General features: G+C 40.7%; 1 protein-coding gene across 1 annotated transcript in view; it reads left to right on the forward strand.

Annotated features, from left to right (window-relative positions):
* Nucleotides 1-21211, forward strand: part of LOC126236265 (uncharacterized) — a 111321-nt gene that overhangs the window by 66726 nt on the left and 23384 nt on the right. Inside the window, exon 8 of the mRNA XM_049945417.1 lies at nucleotides 2648-2915. Within this exon, the coding sequence (XP_049801374.1) occupies nucleotides 2648-2915 (268 nt within the window). The remainder of the gene's footprint in view (nucleotides 1-2647; nucleotides 2916-21211) is intronic.

The raw sequence follows: 21211 nt of genomic DNA on the forward strand, positions 1-21211 counted from the left end.
AGTTTCGACCACTGCATTTTGGTACATTATCCAACGAAGTAAATACAAATTCTGTATTGTTGATCTTCGAATGTAGCAGCATTTCAATGCTCTATGAAAATCCGACTGGCAAGACTGTTTGGGATGTTTGTCAATATGGCCAACTCTACGTTCTGAATTTTTTCCTACCTGTGAGAAGAGATGGTTGCTAATAGGAGCTTTTATGAGTTGTGAATCACATGTAGTATTCTCTTCGCCATAAGATTAATACGAATATAAACATTTTGCCATGTATTGTTTCGTGTTTGCTACTATCTCATTTAAATCCTGTCTGCCTAATAAACTACGAAACTAGATTGAGACAACAGCAAACGCGGAAGAATATACATATCATGTCATGTTTATATTCGTATTATTCTTATGCCTGATAGTGATACAGTCAGAAATGAAGCACGGCAACTGACTAGATTTTTAAATCTAAGATGACTCTAATTTCTGTGCTGAATGTAATGAACTAAAGAGGCACCTGCAAAGATTTTCAAACGGAGAAAAATATTCGCTAAAATTTCGTTCAGAACATCATCTATCATACGCAGTCTATTATTTGGTTATTGTTGATCATTATCAAAGAAAGCAGTAGTGTAAGTAACAACAAATGTTTCGCTAATGAAACGATTCATCTCTATTTTTTATTTGTAAGCGGCGGTAGCGCGCACAAAAGCAAGCCACGCCGCGAGCGGCGACAGGCCGTAAACACACACATATCAGAATGCGACAAACAATGCATGACACAGTACAGTAATGCATTTTCAGCTTAGAGTGACGTAAACACCTATAACAAAGTGAACGGCACTTATCAGATCAAAGAAAAATAAGCAATCAATTCAAACCAGACGAAGCACGTGAAAAAGGAAGGATATCCGTATAAATACGGACGGAGCGCGTGACGCGTAGCAATGGCTCCTGGTAAACCGTAACTGCTAAGCTTACGACTCGAACCAAACTACTGCAGCTGTATCGTCATTCATTCGACCTAAATTGTGTCTCATATTACAATTAGATGAACTTTGTTTCGATTTGCAGGTGCGACCTAAAACTTTTCTCTCCCCTTGAATTTCGAGTCTCAAATTTCAGGTGCGGCTTAGATTCGGGAAAATTTTTTTTCCTTGATTTCGAGTCTCATTTTTCAGGTGCGGCTTGGATTCGAGTGCGGCTTAGATTCGAGTAAATACGGTATACAGATGGTTCAGGAACTCAAATGGGAATCCCTGGAGGGAAGGCGACATTCTTTTCAAGAAACACTGTTGAGAAAATTTAGAGCACCGTCATTTGAACTGGACTGCCGAACAATTCTGCTGCCGCCAACCTACATTGCACGTAGCGAACACGAAAATAATAGGCGAGAAATTAGGGCTCATACGGAGGCACGGAGACAGTCTTTTGTCCCTCGCTCTCTTTGTGAGTTGAATGAGAAAGGAAATGACTTGTAGTGGTACAGGGTACCCTCCGCCACGTACCATATGGTGGCTTGCAGAGTATCTCTGTAGATGTAGAACATTGAAGCTTGCCTCTCCCAGTTCATACCACCATCCAACCATGACACCCCCCCCCCCCCCCCCTCCTCACCTTCCCACCTAACTTCCCCCCTAGTCAGCTTGAACATCTTTTCCTACAGTTTCCCACTCACCTTTATTGTGTGTATGCTTTGCTCATGTTGATGAATGTGGTTGCTCCTGACTTTTGTGACATTGTATACTACAGGTCATGGCTGTTGTTACCACGCCACACACTGTTCTACATACTATCCGTCCACCAGATCACAGCTATAACACCTTCCAGCAAATAACCTTTACATTTAACCTCTGAATCCACCCATCCTTCCTCACATGTTTGTCCTTTACGCCTTTCCTTCCTCTTTCCTGCACATGGTGAAAACTTGGGTACAATCAAGTATCCTCATGCCACAAAACCATCCTATAGTTCCCCCAATTTCTTCCACGTGTATGATGTATTGGTTGATTTTCATTCTTGTGACAGGCGCTTCATTTTTTATTAAATAAAGAAAAAGAGTAAGAACAGAATTTGTTGAAACTTTATGCAATCTCTAGCTTGGCATAGGAGTCCATTATGAAAGTTATGAAAATTACAGTCACAACTTATGATAATGAGATGGGAGATGCAATATGAGGTTGGTGGTAGTGATGGTCATCGTCATTGTAGTGGTGATGGTGATTATGATAATGCGATGTTACACAAAACATATGATTTCTTTGTGTAAGTTGCACAGAATAAGGAACACAAAATAAAATTTTTCTTGATCGTTCAAATCTGTGGAGTGTTACTTTAAAGGTGATTAACTGAGCTTACATGAAAAGTTCACAATTTTGTATTATTATTCTCTCTTTTTTAATGATATCAGATCTCATAATAAAATTTTCTGTTCAAACACAAGAACACATCTTGTTCACTGTTACCAAGTCGATCAGTTTTAATTAAACTTGTCATAGCATAATGACAGTTAAAGATTAAAAAAAGACCAGTTGTAAGCTAATATGTTACCTCAAATTATTCCTTAATAATGTGAGTAGTCTTGTTTCTTTTGCAAACTTTTAACTCTTAATTTGTATGCTTTTTCAAAGAGCTGATTGGTGATTATGACATTTTTCAGTATGCAGATGACCCCTTTCTTATGATGATGAATATGTACAATGGACGTGGTGGTACACCAGAAGAGTTTGTTCAAGCTCTTTACGCAGTGAGTCGAGACCTTCGTATCAATGGCGGTAATACAGGAAGTGAAGGAAGTGGGAGCAATCGTTCAAGTGGGTCAAAGAATTCTGATGGCCATGCCTCATCTTCACAAGATTCTGGTGGAGGTGTGAAACGCAGACTTTGGAACTTCAGACCTTTTGCTAAAGCACTAGATTCTGATTCAGGTATGGATTTTTATATAGTCTGTACTGCCACTATATTTATGTTTAGTGTCTTGTTGGGGGGTGGGGGGTGGGGGGTGGGGGGTAGTTATGTATCTCAGAATTGGAACACAATATGAGGGCTGTTCAAAAAATACCCGACTTTTATTTCTAAAATCAATATTTATTCAGATACAGTTGTGTGATATTAGTCACATTAAAAGTAGTCCCCTTTAGCTTTTAGACACCTCTCCCAATGCTGCTGCCACAGCTGGAAGCATCAGTGGAAAGCCTGTGTTGGTATGGTGTGCAGCAGCTCCGACGAATTCTGTGTTATGTCTTCTCTGCTCTGAAATCTGTTCCCTTTCAGAGCCTGTTTTCAGTGTGGGGAAATGCCAGAACACTGTTAGGTCATGGGAATAGGGAAGCTGACGAACCACATAACTGTTATGTTTGGCCAAAAAATTGGGAACAGTGAGCAAGTGCATTTTCATGGTGGAGCTGCCCACTGCTCACTGCCCACTGCTCACTGCCCACTGCCCGTAAGTCCAGCTATTTGCACCTCACTGCTTCACAAAGGTGACTCAGAACCACTTGGTAGGACTCCTTATTGACATTAGCTTCTTCTGGGTCATACTTGTGATGGACCATGCCATTGGAGTCAGAAAAGATGATCAGCATGACTTTCACATTACTGTGGGCATGCCTCACGTTTTTGGATCTTGGTGGAGGTGGATGCATCCATTGCAGTGACTGAAACTTATTGACTTAAGAAAGTTGGGATTACTATTCACAGTATCCAGCAAGTCCTGTGTGATAACTGAATGAAATTGCTTCTGCTCAGTTGTTAATGACTTTGGCATAAATTTTTCTGAGATCCTCCTGAGGTCCAAATATTCCTTTAAAATGGAATGAATGGAACCATTACTAATTTTAACCTTGTCTGCAGGTTCTCTGATTGTGATTTGTCTATCCTGCATCACCAGAGTCCTTACATGTTCAATAACAACCTCATTTGCAGATGTTCAGGGCCTACCTGAACGTGCTACACTCTTCACTGATGAGTGGCAATCATTGAAGCATTTGTACCACTCCTTTATTTGTGCAGTATGTATTGCTTCATCCCCAAACACTTATTGAATCTTGTGGATTTTTCCACCTTGAGAATAACCAAGCTTAAAACAAATTTTATGCAGTATTGTTGTTCCACATTTTCTGTGATTTTGCCCACAACACAAAATCCGGCTACTATCATGTATACATTTTCACTTGTTAGTGGCTAGCAAGCGACTGGTTGTTTCTGCAGTCATTAAAAAAAAGTCAGGCACGCATCCTACGTATGACTACAAACATAGTGTGTGCACGCTCCGAGATACCATTGTTGGTTTCAACAGTAAAAAATAAGGTTGGATACTTATTGAACTGACTGTGTATGTAGTATTTATCTATTTATTTATTGATTGCCAATTATCTCAAATAAGTTGCTACGTTGGTACATATACGTTGAAAAGAATGGAAGTTACAAAATGGAAACAACAAAAAATGAAGAAGGCAGCCTTTCCTCCCTCTCTCTCTCTCTCTCTCTCTCTCTCTCTCTCTCTCTCTCTCTCTCTCTCTCACACACACACACACACACACACACACATTGCAGTGACAGTGAATATGTATGGCCAGTAGACTAGGCAGATGAGTATGAATGGAGAAGAAGGCTTTGGGGAGAGGGGGGGTTGAGTTCTTCAAGGCCAGGGTAGTGTTGGGTGATAAACTGAATACCGATCTGTGGCTGATTTCCAGTGACAACAGGTTTGTTGTTAAGAGTAGGAATGGTTTAAACAAATAGTTTCTGTAATAACTGTGTAGGATATTGCCTACTTGTAAAAGTCTTGGCACTATTACATCTTCTTCCCACTACAGATGTGCCATCCAAGTGCTATAGGGGGAGATATTTTTGACATGTTATGGTGGATACCCACCAAACTAAACAATATCTAACGAATCCAAAGAACTGTCTTGTGTACTGAGGTGTTCAGTTATACATTGCATGATTTAAGTATGATTTAACAGAGTTTCCTTTATATATTCTTGACCATGACCTCTTGAAAGGCTGTGAAAAACTCCTCTTCCAGCTGAATTGTTATTCCTGATAAGGAACATATTACTGCAATTCTAACTTCTTTTAAATAACATTAAAAGTCCATTGGTATTAATGAACCATATATTGACATTCTTCCCCCATGAACCATGGACCTTGCCGTTGGTGGGGAGGCTTGCGTGCCTCAGCGATACAGATGGCCGTACCGTAGGTGCAACCACAACGGAGGGGTATCTGTTGAGAGGCCAGACAAACATGTGGTTCCTGAAGAGGGGCAGCAGCCTTTTCAGTAGTTGCAGGGGCAACAGTCTGGATGATTGACTAATCTGGCCTTGTAACATTAACCAAAACGGCCTTGCTGTGCTGGTACTGCGAACGGCTGAAAGCAATGGGAAACTACAGCCGTAATTTTTCCCGAGGGCATGCAGCTTTACTGTACGGTTAAATGATGATGGCGTCCTCTTGGGTAAAATATTCCGGAGGTAAAATAGTCCCCCATTCGGATCTCCGGGCGGGGGCTACTCAAGAGGATGTCGTTATCAGGAGAAAGAAAACTGGCATTCTACGGATCGGAGCGTGGAATGTCAGATCCCTTAATCGGGCAGGTAGGTTAGAAAATTTAAAAAGGGAAATGGATAGGTTAAAGTTAGATATAGTGGGAATTAGTGAAGTTCGGTGGCAGGAGGAACAAGACTTTTGGTCAGGTGATTACAGGGTTATAAATACAAAATCAAATAGGGGTAATGCAGGAGTAGGTTTAATAATGAATAAAAAAATACGAGTGCGGGTTAGCTACTACAAACAGCATAGTGAACGCATTATTGTGGCCAAGATAGACACAAAGCCCATGCCTACTACAGCAGTACAAGTTTATATGCCAACTAGCTCTGCAGATGATGAAGAAATTGATGAAATGTATGACGAGATAAAAGAAATTATTCAGGTAGTGAAGGGAGATGAAAATTTAATAGTCATGGGTGACTGGAATTCGTCAGTAGGAAAAGGGAGAGAAGGAAACATAGTAGGTGAATATGGATTGGGGGGAAGAAATGAAAGAGGAAGCCGCCTTGTAGAATTTTGCACAGAGCATAACTTAATCATAGCTAACACTTGGTTCAAGAATCATAAAAGAAGGTTGTATACCTGGAAGAATCCTGGAGATACTAAAAGGTATCAGATAGATTATATAATGGTAAGACAGAGATTTAGGAACCAGGTTTTAAATTGTAAGACATTTCCAAGGGCAGATGTGGATTCTGACCACAATCTGAACTGCAGATTGAAACTGAAGAAACTGCAAAAAGGTGGGAATTTAAGGAGATGGGACCTGGATAAACTGAAAGAACCAGAGGTTGTACAGAGTTTCAGGGAGAGCATAAGGGAACAATTGACAGGAATGGGGAAAGAAATACAGTAGAAGAAGAATGGGTAGCTCTGAGGGATGAAGTAGTGAAGGCAGCAGAGGATCAAGTAGGTAAAAAGACGAGGGCTAATAGAAATCCTTGGGTAACAGAAGAAATATTGAATTTAATTGATGAAAGGAGAAAATATAAAAATGCAGTAAATGAAGCAGGCAAAAAGGAATACAAACGTCTCAAAAATGAGATCGACAGGAAGTGCAAAATGGCTAAGCAGGGATGGCTAGAGGACAAATGTAAGGATGTAGAGGCTTGTCTCACTAGGGGTAAGATAGATACTGCCTACAGGAAAATTAAAGAGACCTTTGGAGAGAAGAGAACCACTTGTATGAATATCAAGAGCTCAGATGGCAACCCAGTTCTAAGCAAAGAAGGGAAGGCAGAAAGGTGGAAGGATTATATAGAGGGTTTATACAATGGCGATGTACTTGAGGACAGTATTATGGAAATGGAAGAGGATGTAGATGAAGATGAAATGGGAGATAAGATACTGCGTGAAGAGTTTGACAGAGCACTGAAAGACCTGAATCGAAACAAGGCCCCAGGAGTAGACAACATTCCTTTAGAACTACTGACTGCCTTGGGAGAGCCAGTCCTGACGAAACTGTACCATCTGGTGAGCAAGATGTATGAAACAGGCGAAATACCCTCAGACTTCAAGAAGAATATAATAATTCCAATCCCAAAGAAAGCAGGTGTTGACAGATGTGAAAATTACCGAACTATCAGTTTAATAAGTCACAGCTGCAAAATACTAACGCGAATTCTTTACAGACGAATGGAAAAACTGGTAGAAGCGGACCTCGGGGAAGATCAGTTTGGATTCCGTAGAAATGTTGGAACACGTGAGGCAATACTAACCTTACGACTTATCTTAGAAGAAAGATTAAGAAAAGGCAAACCTACGTTTCTAGCATTTGTAGACTTAGAGAAAGCTTTTGACAATGTTAACTGGAATACTCTCTTTCAAATTCTGAAGGTGGCAGGGGTAAAATACAGGGAGCGAAAGGCTATTTACAATTTGTACAGAAACCAGATGGCAGTTATAAGAGTCGAGGGGCATGAAAGGGAAGCAGTGGTTGGGAAAGGAGTGAGACAGGGTTGTAGCCTCTCCCCGATGTTATTCAATCTGTATATTGAGCAAGCAGTAAAGGAAACAAAAGAAAAATTCGGAGTAGGTATTAAAATTCATGGAGAAGAAGTAAAAACTTTGAGGTTTGCCGATGACATTGTAATTCTGTCAGAGACAGCAAAGGACTTGGAAGAGCAGTTGAACGGAATGGACAGTGTCTTGAAAGGAGGATATAAGATGAACATCAACAAAAGCAAAACGAGGATAATGGAATGTAGTCAAATTAAATCGGGTGATGCTGAGGGGATTAGATTAGGAAATGAGACACTTAAAGTAGTAAAGGAGTTTTGCTATTTAGGGAGTAAAATAACTGATGATGGTCGAAGTAGAGAGGATATAAAATGTAGACTGGCAATGGCAAGGAAATCGTTTCTGAAGAAGAGAAATTTGTTAACATCGAGTATAGATTTAAGTGTCAGGAAGTCGTTTCTGAAAGTATTTGTATGGAGTGTAGCCATGTATGGAAGTGAAACATGGACGCTAACCAGTTTGGACAAGAAGAGAATAGAAGCTTTCGAAATGTGGTGCTACAGAAGAATGCTGAAGATAAGGTGGGTAGATCACGTAACTAATGAGGAGGTATTGAATAGGATTGGGGAGAAGAGAAGCTTGTGGCACAACTTGACTAGAAGAAGGGATCGGGTGGTAGGACATGTTTTGAGGCATCAAGGGATCACAAATTTAGCATTGGAGGGCAGCGTGGAGGGTAAAAATCGTAGAGGGAGACCAAGAGATGAATACACTAAGCAGATTCAGAAGGATGTAGGTTGCAGTAGGTACTGGGAGATGAAGGAGCTTGCACAGGATAGAGTAGCATGGAGAGCTGCATCAAACCAGTCTCAGGACTGAAGACCACAACAACAACATATTGACATTAATCATGTACATCTTCAAATCAGTCACATTGACAACTTTTGTTAATCCCAGTATCTGAACATGGATTCTCAACACAGAACGAATATTAATATAACATTTCATTTGTCTCTTTCAAACATGTAATAACCATTGTCTGCCAGGAAGTTTCATTGTCAAAATTATCTGTATACCGTATGTGAGAACTCCTACGCCTCTTCAAAGCAGCCAGCAATCCCCAGACCTTCTATATTTGCATTGGGCAAACTGGAAGAAACCTTTGGATTTGTTTTAAAGAGCACTTAAAATCTAATGATAACAATACAGTGCCTTTGCACTGTACCTCATTAATGACAAACATTAATTAAAAGTCCCAAATTATGCATTATGCCAAAAAAAAGGGAAGAAAATTAATACCTTACAAGAAATCGAAATTTTCAACTATTTAAAAAGCCAATCAGATTCACTTCTTAATGGAAAGGTGGATCTACAGGACATAAAGTTTCTTGATAACTTTAGTCACAGATTTAGTCTTATCTCAACATATATTCTTATATTTTTTATTTTCTGTGTTCTTTTTCCTTACTATCTATTAACTTTCCCCAAATACACATGTAAATAAATGGTCACATTATCTGAAATTAATAGTCCACGCTTAGCTTTATTCTTTGGTCAATTAATATCTTTGTAAATTTTGTGCCTTATTAAAATGTCAAGCTGTCAAATCAACAAGGTAGCAAATATGTGAACTAAAAAGAATAAAACACCCCCATTTAGACACATTGTCATTTTCACCCATATGGCACGGTTTTATACTGTTGTAATATTTCTAATAAGTTGCTAATTAGTTACATTCTTATTATTATGTTTCTGTTTGTGGAGGTGATTTAGTGTGGTCTCTTTCCTACAAGGAAAAAAAATATTGCTTGAAAACGGGATAAACAGCAGAAACTAGTCTTGTACCAATGAAGTAAACGCAGCAGAAGTGGAAAAATGCTACTTTCTGTGATATTAGTGTCCAAACAAGTATTTCCTCTCACAAAATTGCTCTACTCATTTTTGTGTCTTGAAGATCGTCATCCCTTGGCATGACTCGCCACATGCAAATAAAATGACAGTCCCACTGTTGGAATAATGAGATTTCATGCTGAATTTACAAGAAAAGACCTTTAATACATGTATCTTTCATGAGAAAACAGTAGATACTGGTTACCTTTCGTTCCATGATAGATGTCAATTTTGCATTAATATTAATGTAGGTGAAATTATATACAGTATTTAGTACTTAGAAATCTTAAATTTTCCTATGGCTTTTGTATCATAGTGCCTTTATCCTTTTTACCTCTGTTATTTCTTCTACACAGAGTCAGCCACTCTTCATATCTTTAATATTTTCTTATTTAATTACCTTTTTCAAGCTAGTTTTATTCTACAGTGGAAAATCCAGGATGGAATTAACAATATAATGAAAAGAATAGTTGCTACTCACCAAATAGCGGAGATGATGAGTCGCAGAAAGGCACAACGAAAAGACTCTCTGAAAGTTAGCTTTCGGTCTACAGGGCCTTTGTCTAAAATAGACAGCACACACACACACACACACACACACACACACACACACGTGTGCACGCACGCGCACGGTGCGCGCTAATGCAAACGCAACTCGCACACATTTCAGCTGCCAGAGACTGTGGTCGTGTGCGTTGCTTTTGCCTGAGAGAGAGAGAGAGAGAGAGAGAGAGAGAGAGAGAGAGAGAGTGTGTGTGTGTGTGTGTGTGTGTGTGTGTGTGTGTTTTGTCTATTTCTGATAAAGGACTTGTTGGCCGAAAGCTAATTTTGTGGCAGTTTTTTTGTTGCGCCTTTCCGTGACTCAGCATCTCCACTATTTGGTGAGTAGCAACTATCCTTTTCATTATATTGTTAGTTTTATTCTACACAACATTGGAGTAATTGGACCTCATTGCTCATAGACATTATTTTTCATATTTCACATAAACCTTTCTCCATTTGTTCTCTGAAATGATGTGTCTTTCTACATTATCCCACCACCCTTCACACAGTTGTAGATCCTCCTTCCTTGGTGCACCTACCCTGCGTCCAACCTTATTACATACCGTTTATTTGGAATGGCCACCATGTCTGAAGCCAATGTTTTTTTTTTTTTTCCTTGTGTGTACCTTTCTTAAAAGAAAAATGAGATATTGTAAATTAAACCTTGTAAAACTAATGCACCTCATTGCATGTTTTTATCTTAAGTCTTCTACATGCCTGTCCACATTATTCTTGATACACTTCTTCTAAGTACTCATCTACATCATTCTAGCAAGTGTTCCTTATCATTAGAAATATGTGACTGTCTTATAATTGTTATTTTAGTGTCTATGTTAGCATGTGATAATTTACTTTTGTAGTCAACTATCTTGCCAGTTCCTCACCTTGTCAATGCGACATTGTGCTCTCTCTCTCTCTTTTTCTATTTCTCTCTCTCTCTTTTTCTATTTCTCTCTCTCTCTTTCTCTCTCTCTCTCTCTTTCTCTCTCTCTCTCTCTTTCTCTCTCTCTCTCTCTCTCTCTCTCTCTCTCACTGAGCTGACAGAAATCATTTGATAGTGATGCACACTTATACAGATGGCTGTAGTATCACCTACACAACTTATAAGAGGTCAGTGCATTGGTGGAGCTGTCATCGGTTCTCAGATTCTTCACATGAAAAGGTTTCCTATGTGATTATTGTAGCACCATGGGAATTAACAGACATTTGAATGTGGAATGGTAGTTGGAGCTAGACACATGGGACAATCTATTTTGGAAATTGTCAGGGAATTCAGTATTCAAGATCCACAGCATCAAGAGTGTGCCAAGAATACCAAATTTTAGGCATTACCTCTCACCAAGGGTAACACAGTGGGTGATGGTCTTCACTTAACAAGTGAAAGCAGAGGCATTTACATAGAGTTGTCAGTGCTAACAGACAAGCAACACTTCATGAAATAACTACAGAAATAAATGTGGGACATATGACGAACATATCCATTAGGACAGTGCAGCAAAATTTGGTATTAATGGCTATGGCAGCAGATGACCGATCCAAGTGCCCTTGCAAACAGCACAACATTGCCTCCAGTGCCTCTCCTGGACTCGTGACCGTGTTGGTTGGATCCTAGATGACTGGAAATCTGTGACCTGATCATATGAGTCCCAATTTCAGTTGGTAAGAGCTGATAGTAGGGTTCAAGTCTGGTGCAGATCCCACGAAGCCATATACCCAAGTTGTTAACAAGACACTGTGCAAACATGTGATGGCTCCATAATAGTGTGGGCTGTGTTTACATGGAATGGACTCAAATCTTCTGGTTCATCTGAGTCAATCATTAACTGAAAATGCTTATGTTCAGTTACTTGGAGACCATTTTCAGCCATTTATGGATTTCATGTTCCCAAATAATGATGGAATTTTTATGGATGACAGTGTGGCATGTCTTGTGCCACAGTTGTTCGCAATTGGTTTGAAGAACATACTGAATAGTTCAGGTGAATGATTTGGCCACCCAGATTGCTCAACATGCATCCCATCGAACATTTATGGGACATAATTGAGAGGTCAGTTGATGCATAAAATCCTGCACTAGCAACACTTCGCAGTTATTGACAGCTGTAGAGGCAACATGGCTCAATATTTCTGTGGGAGACTTTCAAGGACTTGTTGAGTCCATGCCATGTTGAATTGCTGCACAGCTCTGGGCAAAAGGGCGTCCAGCACGATATTAGGAGGTATCCCGTGACTCTTTTCACCCCAGTGTAGCCTGCATTAAGCTTCACACATTTGTGCTACTGATGTGGTAACTTCTGTAGGCCCTCCTCCAACTACATTTTTGATGTGTGTCATGCACTCTGCAGTACAGCTACTCACAGTTCCTGGACACATGTGAAATGGTGGTTGCGCAGATGTTTCCTCATAGCCCTGAATATGTGGTAACCAGAAGGGACCAAGCCAGGAGGATACTGTTGTTGTGGCGCTACCTGGAACTTTACATCAGTGCGGCAGCCATGATTGTCCGACTCTTAAAGAAAAGCATTGTCATGTTTTATAAGCACTTGTTCTGCTATTTTCATGCTCATTTCTTTTGAATTGTGCAATGAGACTATTCAGAGTTACTGCCATGTAATTTGAAAGAAACTGGCAGGAAAATGGCTGAAAGGCATGTTCTTACAACACGACAGGTTTATCCTCATAAGAGTTGGACAACGACGTCTGCCATCGCTGACGTGCGATTACAGGTATTGCCACTTAACAGTATTCTCCTTCTGGTTATCAAGTTCCAGGGCTATGAAGAATCCTTGCTGTGGACATCATTTCACATACATCCAGGAATTGAGAGCAGCTGTTCTGCAGTGTGTGTGACAGACACCAGAAATGTGATTGGAGGATGGCCTACAAAAGCCACCACATCAGTGATGCAAGCATGTGCAACATGAACGCAGACTACGGTGAAAAAGTGAACGTATATGCTGAGGCATGGAGATTTTTAGTTAGTGTACAAAAACTGAAGTGTGATTCAATATGTAATGCCCCTCACATGTAAAATGATTTAAATCTATGGACATAATTCTCTCTCAATAAAATTTTTCTTCTAGGACATCATTTATTTTATTGTCATAATTTTTTTTGTCTTCATCAAGTTAAAGTTATTTTGCTGATTGTTCCCAGTATTGAGGTGAACTAAGCTTTTTGGCACATCACTATAATCACTTCGTGCCAGTAGCATCGAAAAGTGTATCCCAAACCCTTCTCAGGATGCTCCTATTGACCAGCCTCTCTTATTTCACATAATATAGGCCTAAGTTTACTTAATATAGGCTTGAGGCCTCCCACCTTATATTTTAAATACCCATTTTCTTTTCTTTTTATTTGCTTTCCCAAAATATTTATTTATGTTTGCACCATACAGTCTAAACTTAATTGTACATTCCAGATAAATCAACATCAAGTCCTATTTGATCACCAAGGTAATTCCAGTTAGTTTTGAACTCTCCACAAAACACCTTTGTATATTGCTCTCACCAGTTCAGCAGTAGTTGTGTGCTAAATTTACAGAGTTTTTTTCCATACGGATTCAGCATATACAATAGATTTAAAGTTACTTTCCCCTCATAATTTTAAAGTTTCTACTTTCTACTTCAATTTTCTTTCTTTCTTTCCTTTTTTTTTAATTAACTGATAAATAAGATGTACTGGCAGGTGATTCTGTCTTTTCTCGAACCTTTTGTTTGATTAAATTATTAACATGTTCCTCCAAAATGAGATTTTCACTCTGCAGCGGAGTGTGCGCTGATATGAAACTTCCTGGCAGATTAAAACTGTGTGCCCGACCGAGACTCGAACTCGGGACCTTTGCCTTTCCCGGGCAAGTGCTCTACCATCTGAGCTACCGAAGCACGACTCACGCCCGGTCCTCACAGCTTTACTTCTGCCAGTATCTCGTCTCCTACCTTCCAAACTTTACAGAAGCTCTCCTGCGAACCTTGCAGAACTAGCACTTCTGAAGGAAAGGATATTGCGGAGACATGGCTTAGCCACAGCCTGGGGGATGTTTCCAGAATGAGATTTTCACTCTGCAGCGGAGTGTGTGCTGATATGAAACTTCCTGGCAGATTAAAACTGTATGCCCGACCGAGACTCGAACTCGGGACCTTTGCCTTTCGCGGGCAAGTGCTCTACCATCTGAGCTACCGAAGCACGACTCACGCCCGGTCCTCACAGCTTTACTTCTGCCAGTATCTCGTCTCCTACCTTCCAAACTTTACAGAAGCTCTCCTGCGAACCTTGCAGAACTAGCACTTCTGAAAGAAAGGATATTGCGGAGACATGGCTTAGCCACAGCCTGGGGGATGTTTCCAGAATGAGATTTTCACTCTGCAGCGGAGTGTGTGCTGATATGAAACTTCCTGGCAGATTAAAACTGTGTGCCCTACCGAGACTCGAACTCGGGACCTTTGCCTTTCGCGGGCAAGTGCTCTACCATCTGAGCTACCGAAGCACGACTCACGCCCGGTCCTCACAGCTTTACTTCTGCCAGTATCTCGTCTCCTACCTTCCAAACTTTACAGAAGCTCTCCTGCGAACCTTGCAGAACTAGCACTTCTGAAAGAAAGGATATTGCGGAGACATGGCTTAGCCACAGCCTGGGGGATGTTTCCAGAATGAGATTTTCACTCTGCAGCGGAGTGTGTGCTGATATGAAACTTCCTGGCAGATTAAAACTGTGTGCCCGACCGAGACTCGAACTCGGGACCTTTGCCTTTCCCGGGCAAGTGCTCTACCATCTGAGCTACCGAAGCACGACTCACGTCCGGTCCTCACAGCTTTACTTCTGCCAGTATCTCGTCTCCTACCTTCCAAACTTTACAGAAGCTCTCCTGCGAACCTTGCAGAACTAGTACTCCTGAAAGAGAGGATATTGCGGAGACATGGCTTAGCCAGAGCCTGGGGGATGTTTCCAGAATGAGATTTTCACTCTGCAGCGGAGTGTGCGCTGATATGAAACTTCCTGGCAGATTAAAACTGTGTGCCCGACCGAGACTCGAACTCGGGACCTTTGCCTTTCGCGGGCAAGTGCTCTACCATCTGAGCTACCGAAGCACGACTCACGCCCGGTCCTCACAGCTTTACTTCTGCCAGTATCTCGTCTCCTACCTTCCAAACTTTACAGAAACTCTCCTGTGAACCTTGCAGAACTAGCACTCCCGAAAGAAAGGAAACATCCCCCAGGCTGTGGTTAAGCCATGTCTCTGCAATATCCTTTCTTGCAGGAGTGCTAGTTCTGCAAGGTTCGCAGGAGAGCTTCTGTAAAGTTTGGAAGGTAGGAGACGAGGTACTGGCAGAAGTAAAGCTGTGAGGACCGGGCGTGAGTCGTGCTTCGGTAGCTCAGATGGTAGAGCACTTGCCCGCGAAAGGCAAAGGTCCCGAGTTCGAGTCTCAGTCGGGCACACAGTTTTAATCTGCCAGGAAGTTTCATATCAGCGCACACTCCGCTGCAGAGTGAAAATCTCATTCTGGAAACATCCCCCAGGCTGTGGCTAAGCCATGTCTCCGCAATATCCTTTCTTTCAGAAGTGCTAGTTCTGCAAGGTTCGCAGGAGAGCTTCTGTAAAGTTTGGAAGTTAGGAGACGAGATACTGGCAGAAGTAAAGCTGTGAGGACCGGGCGTGAGTCGTGCTTCGGTAGCTCAAATGGTAGACCACTTGCCCGCGAAAGGCAAAGGTCCCGAGTTCGAGTCTCGGTCGGGCACACAGTTTTAATCTGCCAGGAAGTTTCATGTTCCTCCAACATTGTGAAAGAACAGCCTGAAACATCTATCGCATTTACCCAAATGTAAACTGTCCTCGAATGCAAGCTGTGCCCCAGAAATGACACTTGGGAGAAAAATAATTACCTTCCTCAAGCCTCTCTTAAAAATTAAATCCAATATGGCTCATCATTTGATGGCTAAAGTATAAAGGAATCCCAGCTCTCAGGGATTTGCAGGTAGTAGTACTTATTTGTAGTAATTCATTTGGAATTAAATTTAACATGTTGGGCACTTAAAATTACTGCTACACCACAAGCACTGTCAGCAGTGAGGATTCATGATATTTAGAAAAATTTTCCGAGTGGAGCTAGGGCAGCACGGGCCACTAAGACTTTTATAGACTGTGCCTCGACATACGTTTGAATTGTATGTCTTTCTTCCCATAACTCATGATGTCATCCAAAGTATTTTTTCCTTTCAGTGTAATATAGTTTTCCATCCAAGAAAGTTACATTTTGGCTTGGCAGAGTATCAGGCTTGATTGAAAGGATAAACTGAGTGAAGAGTAATCCACGGTTCAAGACACTGATTTATATCATCTGTAGTACAGGTTGGACAGGGTACTTTATTACATTATTTTTTTAACATTGTAAACAGTATAATTTGTCTACACAGCATTGTTTCCAGCACAAGTGATCCATACAAAATGTGAACTGTAAATATAGTCATCACTGCGGAAAATCTTTTTCCTGCAGCATTTTCTGTGTCTGCTAGTGTTGTTTGAGGAAGTTTGGGGACGGCCACCTAGAATACAGGCGGCCATAATTACGAACTACATGCAGGTAGACTGTGAGTGGTGATGTTATTTTTAACAGTGCAAATATTGGCAGCATTGAGGAATAGCATGATGTACATCAGCATGTGCTGACAGCTTACAAACAGAGCTGGAGCTCTCTAAGTGTAAAACTGTACTTACCATGCTAGTGAACTTCTGCAAGTTTCTTAAAAATGTGTATTTTGTTGGTGTATCAACAATGTAAGAGAATATAGATTGTTACTTATCACAAAGAAGACAAGTGAAGTTGTAGACAGACACAATTTTTTTTTTCCAGTAAATAGCAATCTATCTTTTCCTACATTGTTGATATTGCCAACTGGAGTTTCCATTGATTTGATGGTGTCTAAGTAAAGATATTTATTGTTATTGCTATAAATATTTGAAAAACTGCTAAATTCAAATATGAGCAATATTAAATTTGAATTTCCCCCATTATAAAAAATAATTAAGATTCAATACTTGTATAACACTAACACAAGAGCTTCTGTGGTAGAATAGCTACCAGTACTTATGGTGGCTTCTAGCAGCATTTTTCAGAACTTCCTTAGGCTTAGCCCCTGAATGTAAGCTGCAGGCACGTTTTTGAACCATGAAAATTGGGGAAAAAAAAGGTCGACTTGCATTTGGGTAAATATGGTACTTCATTGAGTCCCTACTGTTCTGAAACATGTAATATCATAATAGTTCAGAAATTTGTTTTAGATCGGTATTTAATTTACCAGAATGTTGATTTACCTTCTTCATAACCAAATCAGGCTGCTTAATTATATCAGAATGTAATTCCCCTTTTAAACTTAATATCGTGGATGTCAGTTGTAACAAATTTCTGTTTAAAATTACCAAATGTGTAGCAACCAGTTGCAAAATCATGTTTTATTTATTCACTTTTGCAAATCGATTTCAACTGATTAACAGCCATCATCAGTGCTTTCAACCAATATGTGCCCTGAGTAGTAATACTGTCTTAAGCAGAGGTCAAACATAAAGTGAGTCACTGTATGTTTGACCTCTGCTTATTGGAGCCAGAGCTTATTGGAGCCAGATGATGTAAATGTTCTTCTTCCACTGCAGACATCACCAGAATGTCATCTATGTGAACATGACACAAGTCTTAAGTCCTTAGTGATCTCATCCATGCAATGTTGAAACATCTGTGGTGTGTTGCACGGACCAAAAGGCATCCTAGTGAACTCTAATAGACCAAAAAGTGTTGTCACTGCTGTCTTTGGGATATCTTCTATGGCAATGGGATCTGATAATACACCTGGACTAGATCAGTAGTGGAAAATATAGTCTTACCGTGAACGTTGGCAGAAAAGTCTTCTATATGTGGCACTGGGTTCTGATCCGGCATGGTCCCCGCATTGAGCTGCCAGTAATCGCCGCATGGACTGATGGATTGTGGCAGCCCAGCTTGACAGCATACTGTGGAATTCCTGCCTTCACCACTCACAATTTCCCTGGCGTCAGACGTCTACACCTAATGTGAGATGGGGGGCATGGTGTGGTCAAAATGTGATGCACCATTGTGTGTTTAACCTGTGGAAGAGTAGGTGACTGCTGCATGCTTTCAGGAAATTCTTTTTAGTAATCATGAATCATGTGGACAGTGTATCTCTTGCGACTGTATGTCCCATCATCGGAGTGATACAACGCACCTTCCCTGGAGTATGCAGGTTTGTAGTGTAATTAATCAACTGCTTGCATTGGAGGTCAGGTATCAAATCATAAAAGGATAAGAAACTGGCTCTTATGCTTTGACATATCTGCTACTGTGAAGTGCCGCTCAAATGTACAGTGTAGTCCAAGGTTGAGCAACAATGTGACCTGACTGTGTGTTTTAATCTTAGAGTTGTTAGTGGCAAACAGACAGGAATCATCACAGCTCCAGCATGGTACACGAGTTACAGGTAGACAGACACTACTGCTCCTGCCCTGCCAGCTATTGTACTTTCGTGCTGCAATCTGTGACAAAATGTCGACAGTCATTACCAATGTGAGTAGCTGTTGTTCTATGGTTTCCACTTCAAGTTTGCACTTGCGTGGTGGTGTACACTTTCACGCATTGTTGCCGAATTTCTTGTGGCACCAGCTCAAATTTTATGCTGATGGCGAGCATTTAAGACTTCTTGACCACCGGAGGTGCGGTCACTGGTGTTTGTGTGTGTGCCATTTGTAATTCAGCTACTTGTATAGCAAACTCTGCTAATTGCAACTGGATTGATGTTAGTGTCACTGCAGTTGTATTCTCTTGCTGTGATGTCAGTAATGACATGTTTGTTGCAGGACACAGCTCGACGATCCTGTCCGCTGTTTGTGCTAGTACATTTAAATCGACCGCACACACTGTCAGAATTTTTTGAGTGTCCGGGGCTAGTCGAGACAACAAAATATTGCGCAACATGTCATTGCCCACTGTGTTTCTTGCTGTGTATGCAAATGGCATAAAAGTTGTGATGGGGTTTGATCGCCAAGCTCCTCAGTCCGTAAAAGCTTCTCTAGTCACTTCGCTTCCAACTGCAACAGGTATGTTGCTAGTGCTTTCAAGCGGCTAAGTCTTCTGTTAGTGCTACAACTACATAGCTACACTTTGTTTCATCTGCTGATGTCTGTACGAGGATGAATTGGCTTTCAAGCTGCACAGATCACAACACTAGATTGTGTTGCCAGAGTGCTGCTCACAGCTGGCTCTGTAGTGACTGGCGGATTGTCCATTTTCATACGAGAACAAGTGTGGCGCGGCTGATTTGGAAGTTATGAATGTTCACATTACGATGTGATGTGGAGCACCGAAGCCGATGTGGTTATGTTGTGTTATCGTCAGGGTCACCAAATGTCTGGTATCTAATACAATTGAACATTTATTTCCATGTGAAACATGTCTATATACAAGATAACTTACAAGTGTGGAAGGCGTAACAATTACTGTAAAGTGCAGTGTGGAATGGTTTGTATCTCTTGACATTAAAGAGTTACTAAAACGACAAATACTAGTCACATGAAAAGTTTATATACCACTGTATACTTGCATTTGTGAGGATGGACTGAGATGCTGCAATCTGACCACATGAATAGCTTCTGTCAGTTGTAACATCCCTACACAGATTCTCATATTTGTGCCCAAGCAGGTAATTCCTTTTGGGAAGTGGCTGCCATCGCTGTCCCATCTTGAAGATGCATGTCATCTGTATGAATGACTCACCAGATGCAAATAAAACAACAGCCTTGCACAGCCTTGCTCTTACCTATGATCCCTTGTTTTATAGCTTTCATTTGCAAGTACCAATTGTCGGTAAGAAGATGTAGTAGGGATAGACATCACTCCTATGGAATGGTATATATCATCACAGTACGTGCCTACCACTTTCCTTTGCCACTCCATTTAAGAGGGACTTAAAGGGATTGAAAAATCTTCTGATATCTTAAACCTCATTTCTTGTCCAGCAGCCATGGTACCATCTTCATAATGAGGAACATGTCAAACACAGCCTGCTCTTTCCTCTGAACCTTAATATCTACTACCAAATTTTCTTTATCTATTCCTTTGGTGTTCCATGAGATACTTTGGGCATTGACCTACATCTCTCTGATGGCACCATAAAAACCTCTGTCCACATTAGATTCACTCATCATAAACAGTACCTCCATTTGGACAGCTGTTGCCCATACTATATGAAAAAGTGCTTCACACAAAGCCTTGGAATTCATAGATGTGCCATCTGCAGTAGGAAGCAAGAGTTACTTACACTCCATTAACCGAAACAAGAGACGTACTGTAAACACGGCAAGGCGCGTGACCACAGCGCTGCCGTCGAGGGGTGTACAAGGCAGGGGCGTCAGAAATTAAAAAATGAAATTTGTGTTTTTTATAATTTGGCACCTGAACATGATAAAGTGATCCGAGAACTACCTTCCGACACCTTTTTTTGCATTACATTAAAATTTATTGTCACTGAAAAAGAGAAATATTTAAGCTTTCAGGAAAAGTTGTTTTTTCGTGTTACTCTATATTTATCACGCCATATCTCCTAAACTGTGTGTCGCACAGCAAAATAATTTTATAATTGCCTTCAGTACTATATTTTGATGATGTCTGCAAATTTTCTGCCCAATAGAGTCAGTAATAGTGAAGTAATAAATTAAAATCTCACGTCCAATGCAGAACTTTTACCAAATCATCATCCGAAATATAGTAAGAGTCAAACTTTTCCCCATTAAATTTTTTTGTGGGGGGTGTAAATGAGAAAAGTTTCAGAAAGGTTTGAATTTAATTTTGTAGTTTGTTTGAATGCGATGGGTGCAACAGTTTGTCCTTTATGAGCGATGCATTGTGCGGTTCGCAGGCGCGCCGCTCAGTCAGTGTGGCCGTCTCAGTTGCAGGTGTGAGCTCGTTAGTGGGTGTCGTACAGCGGCGATTTCAGGATATCTTAAGTCCATCTGTAAAGACGCTTGAAAGACTAGTTGTTGATTATTAGAGTAAGTATATGTGTTTGTAGTCACGCTGAACATTCACTGTTTATGTGAGCATCCAATAGCATCGCATGGTATCTTATTTTATATATTCACTTATTTCATTAGCATCACGTACGGCTGTCCTCATTATGTCTTCCACGGATTCAGCAAGCGAGGTCGGCGTGTCAGTTCTGAGTCCACCAAAGAAGCAAGCAAAGAAGAAATCATTAAGTTCTTCTGAGAAGCAC

Source organism: Schistocerca nitens, chromosome 2, assembly GCF_023898315.1.
Source record: "Schistocerca nitens isolate TAMUIC-IGC-003100 chromosome 2, iqSchNite1.1, whole genome shotgun sequence".
NCBI classification, from domain to species: Eukaryota; Metazoa; Arthropoda; class Insecta; order Orthoptera; family Acrididae; genus Schistocerca; species Schistocerca nitens.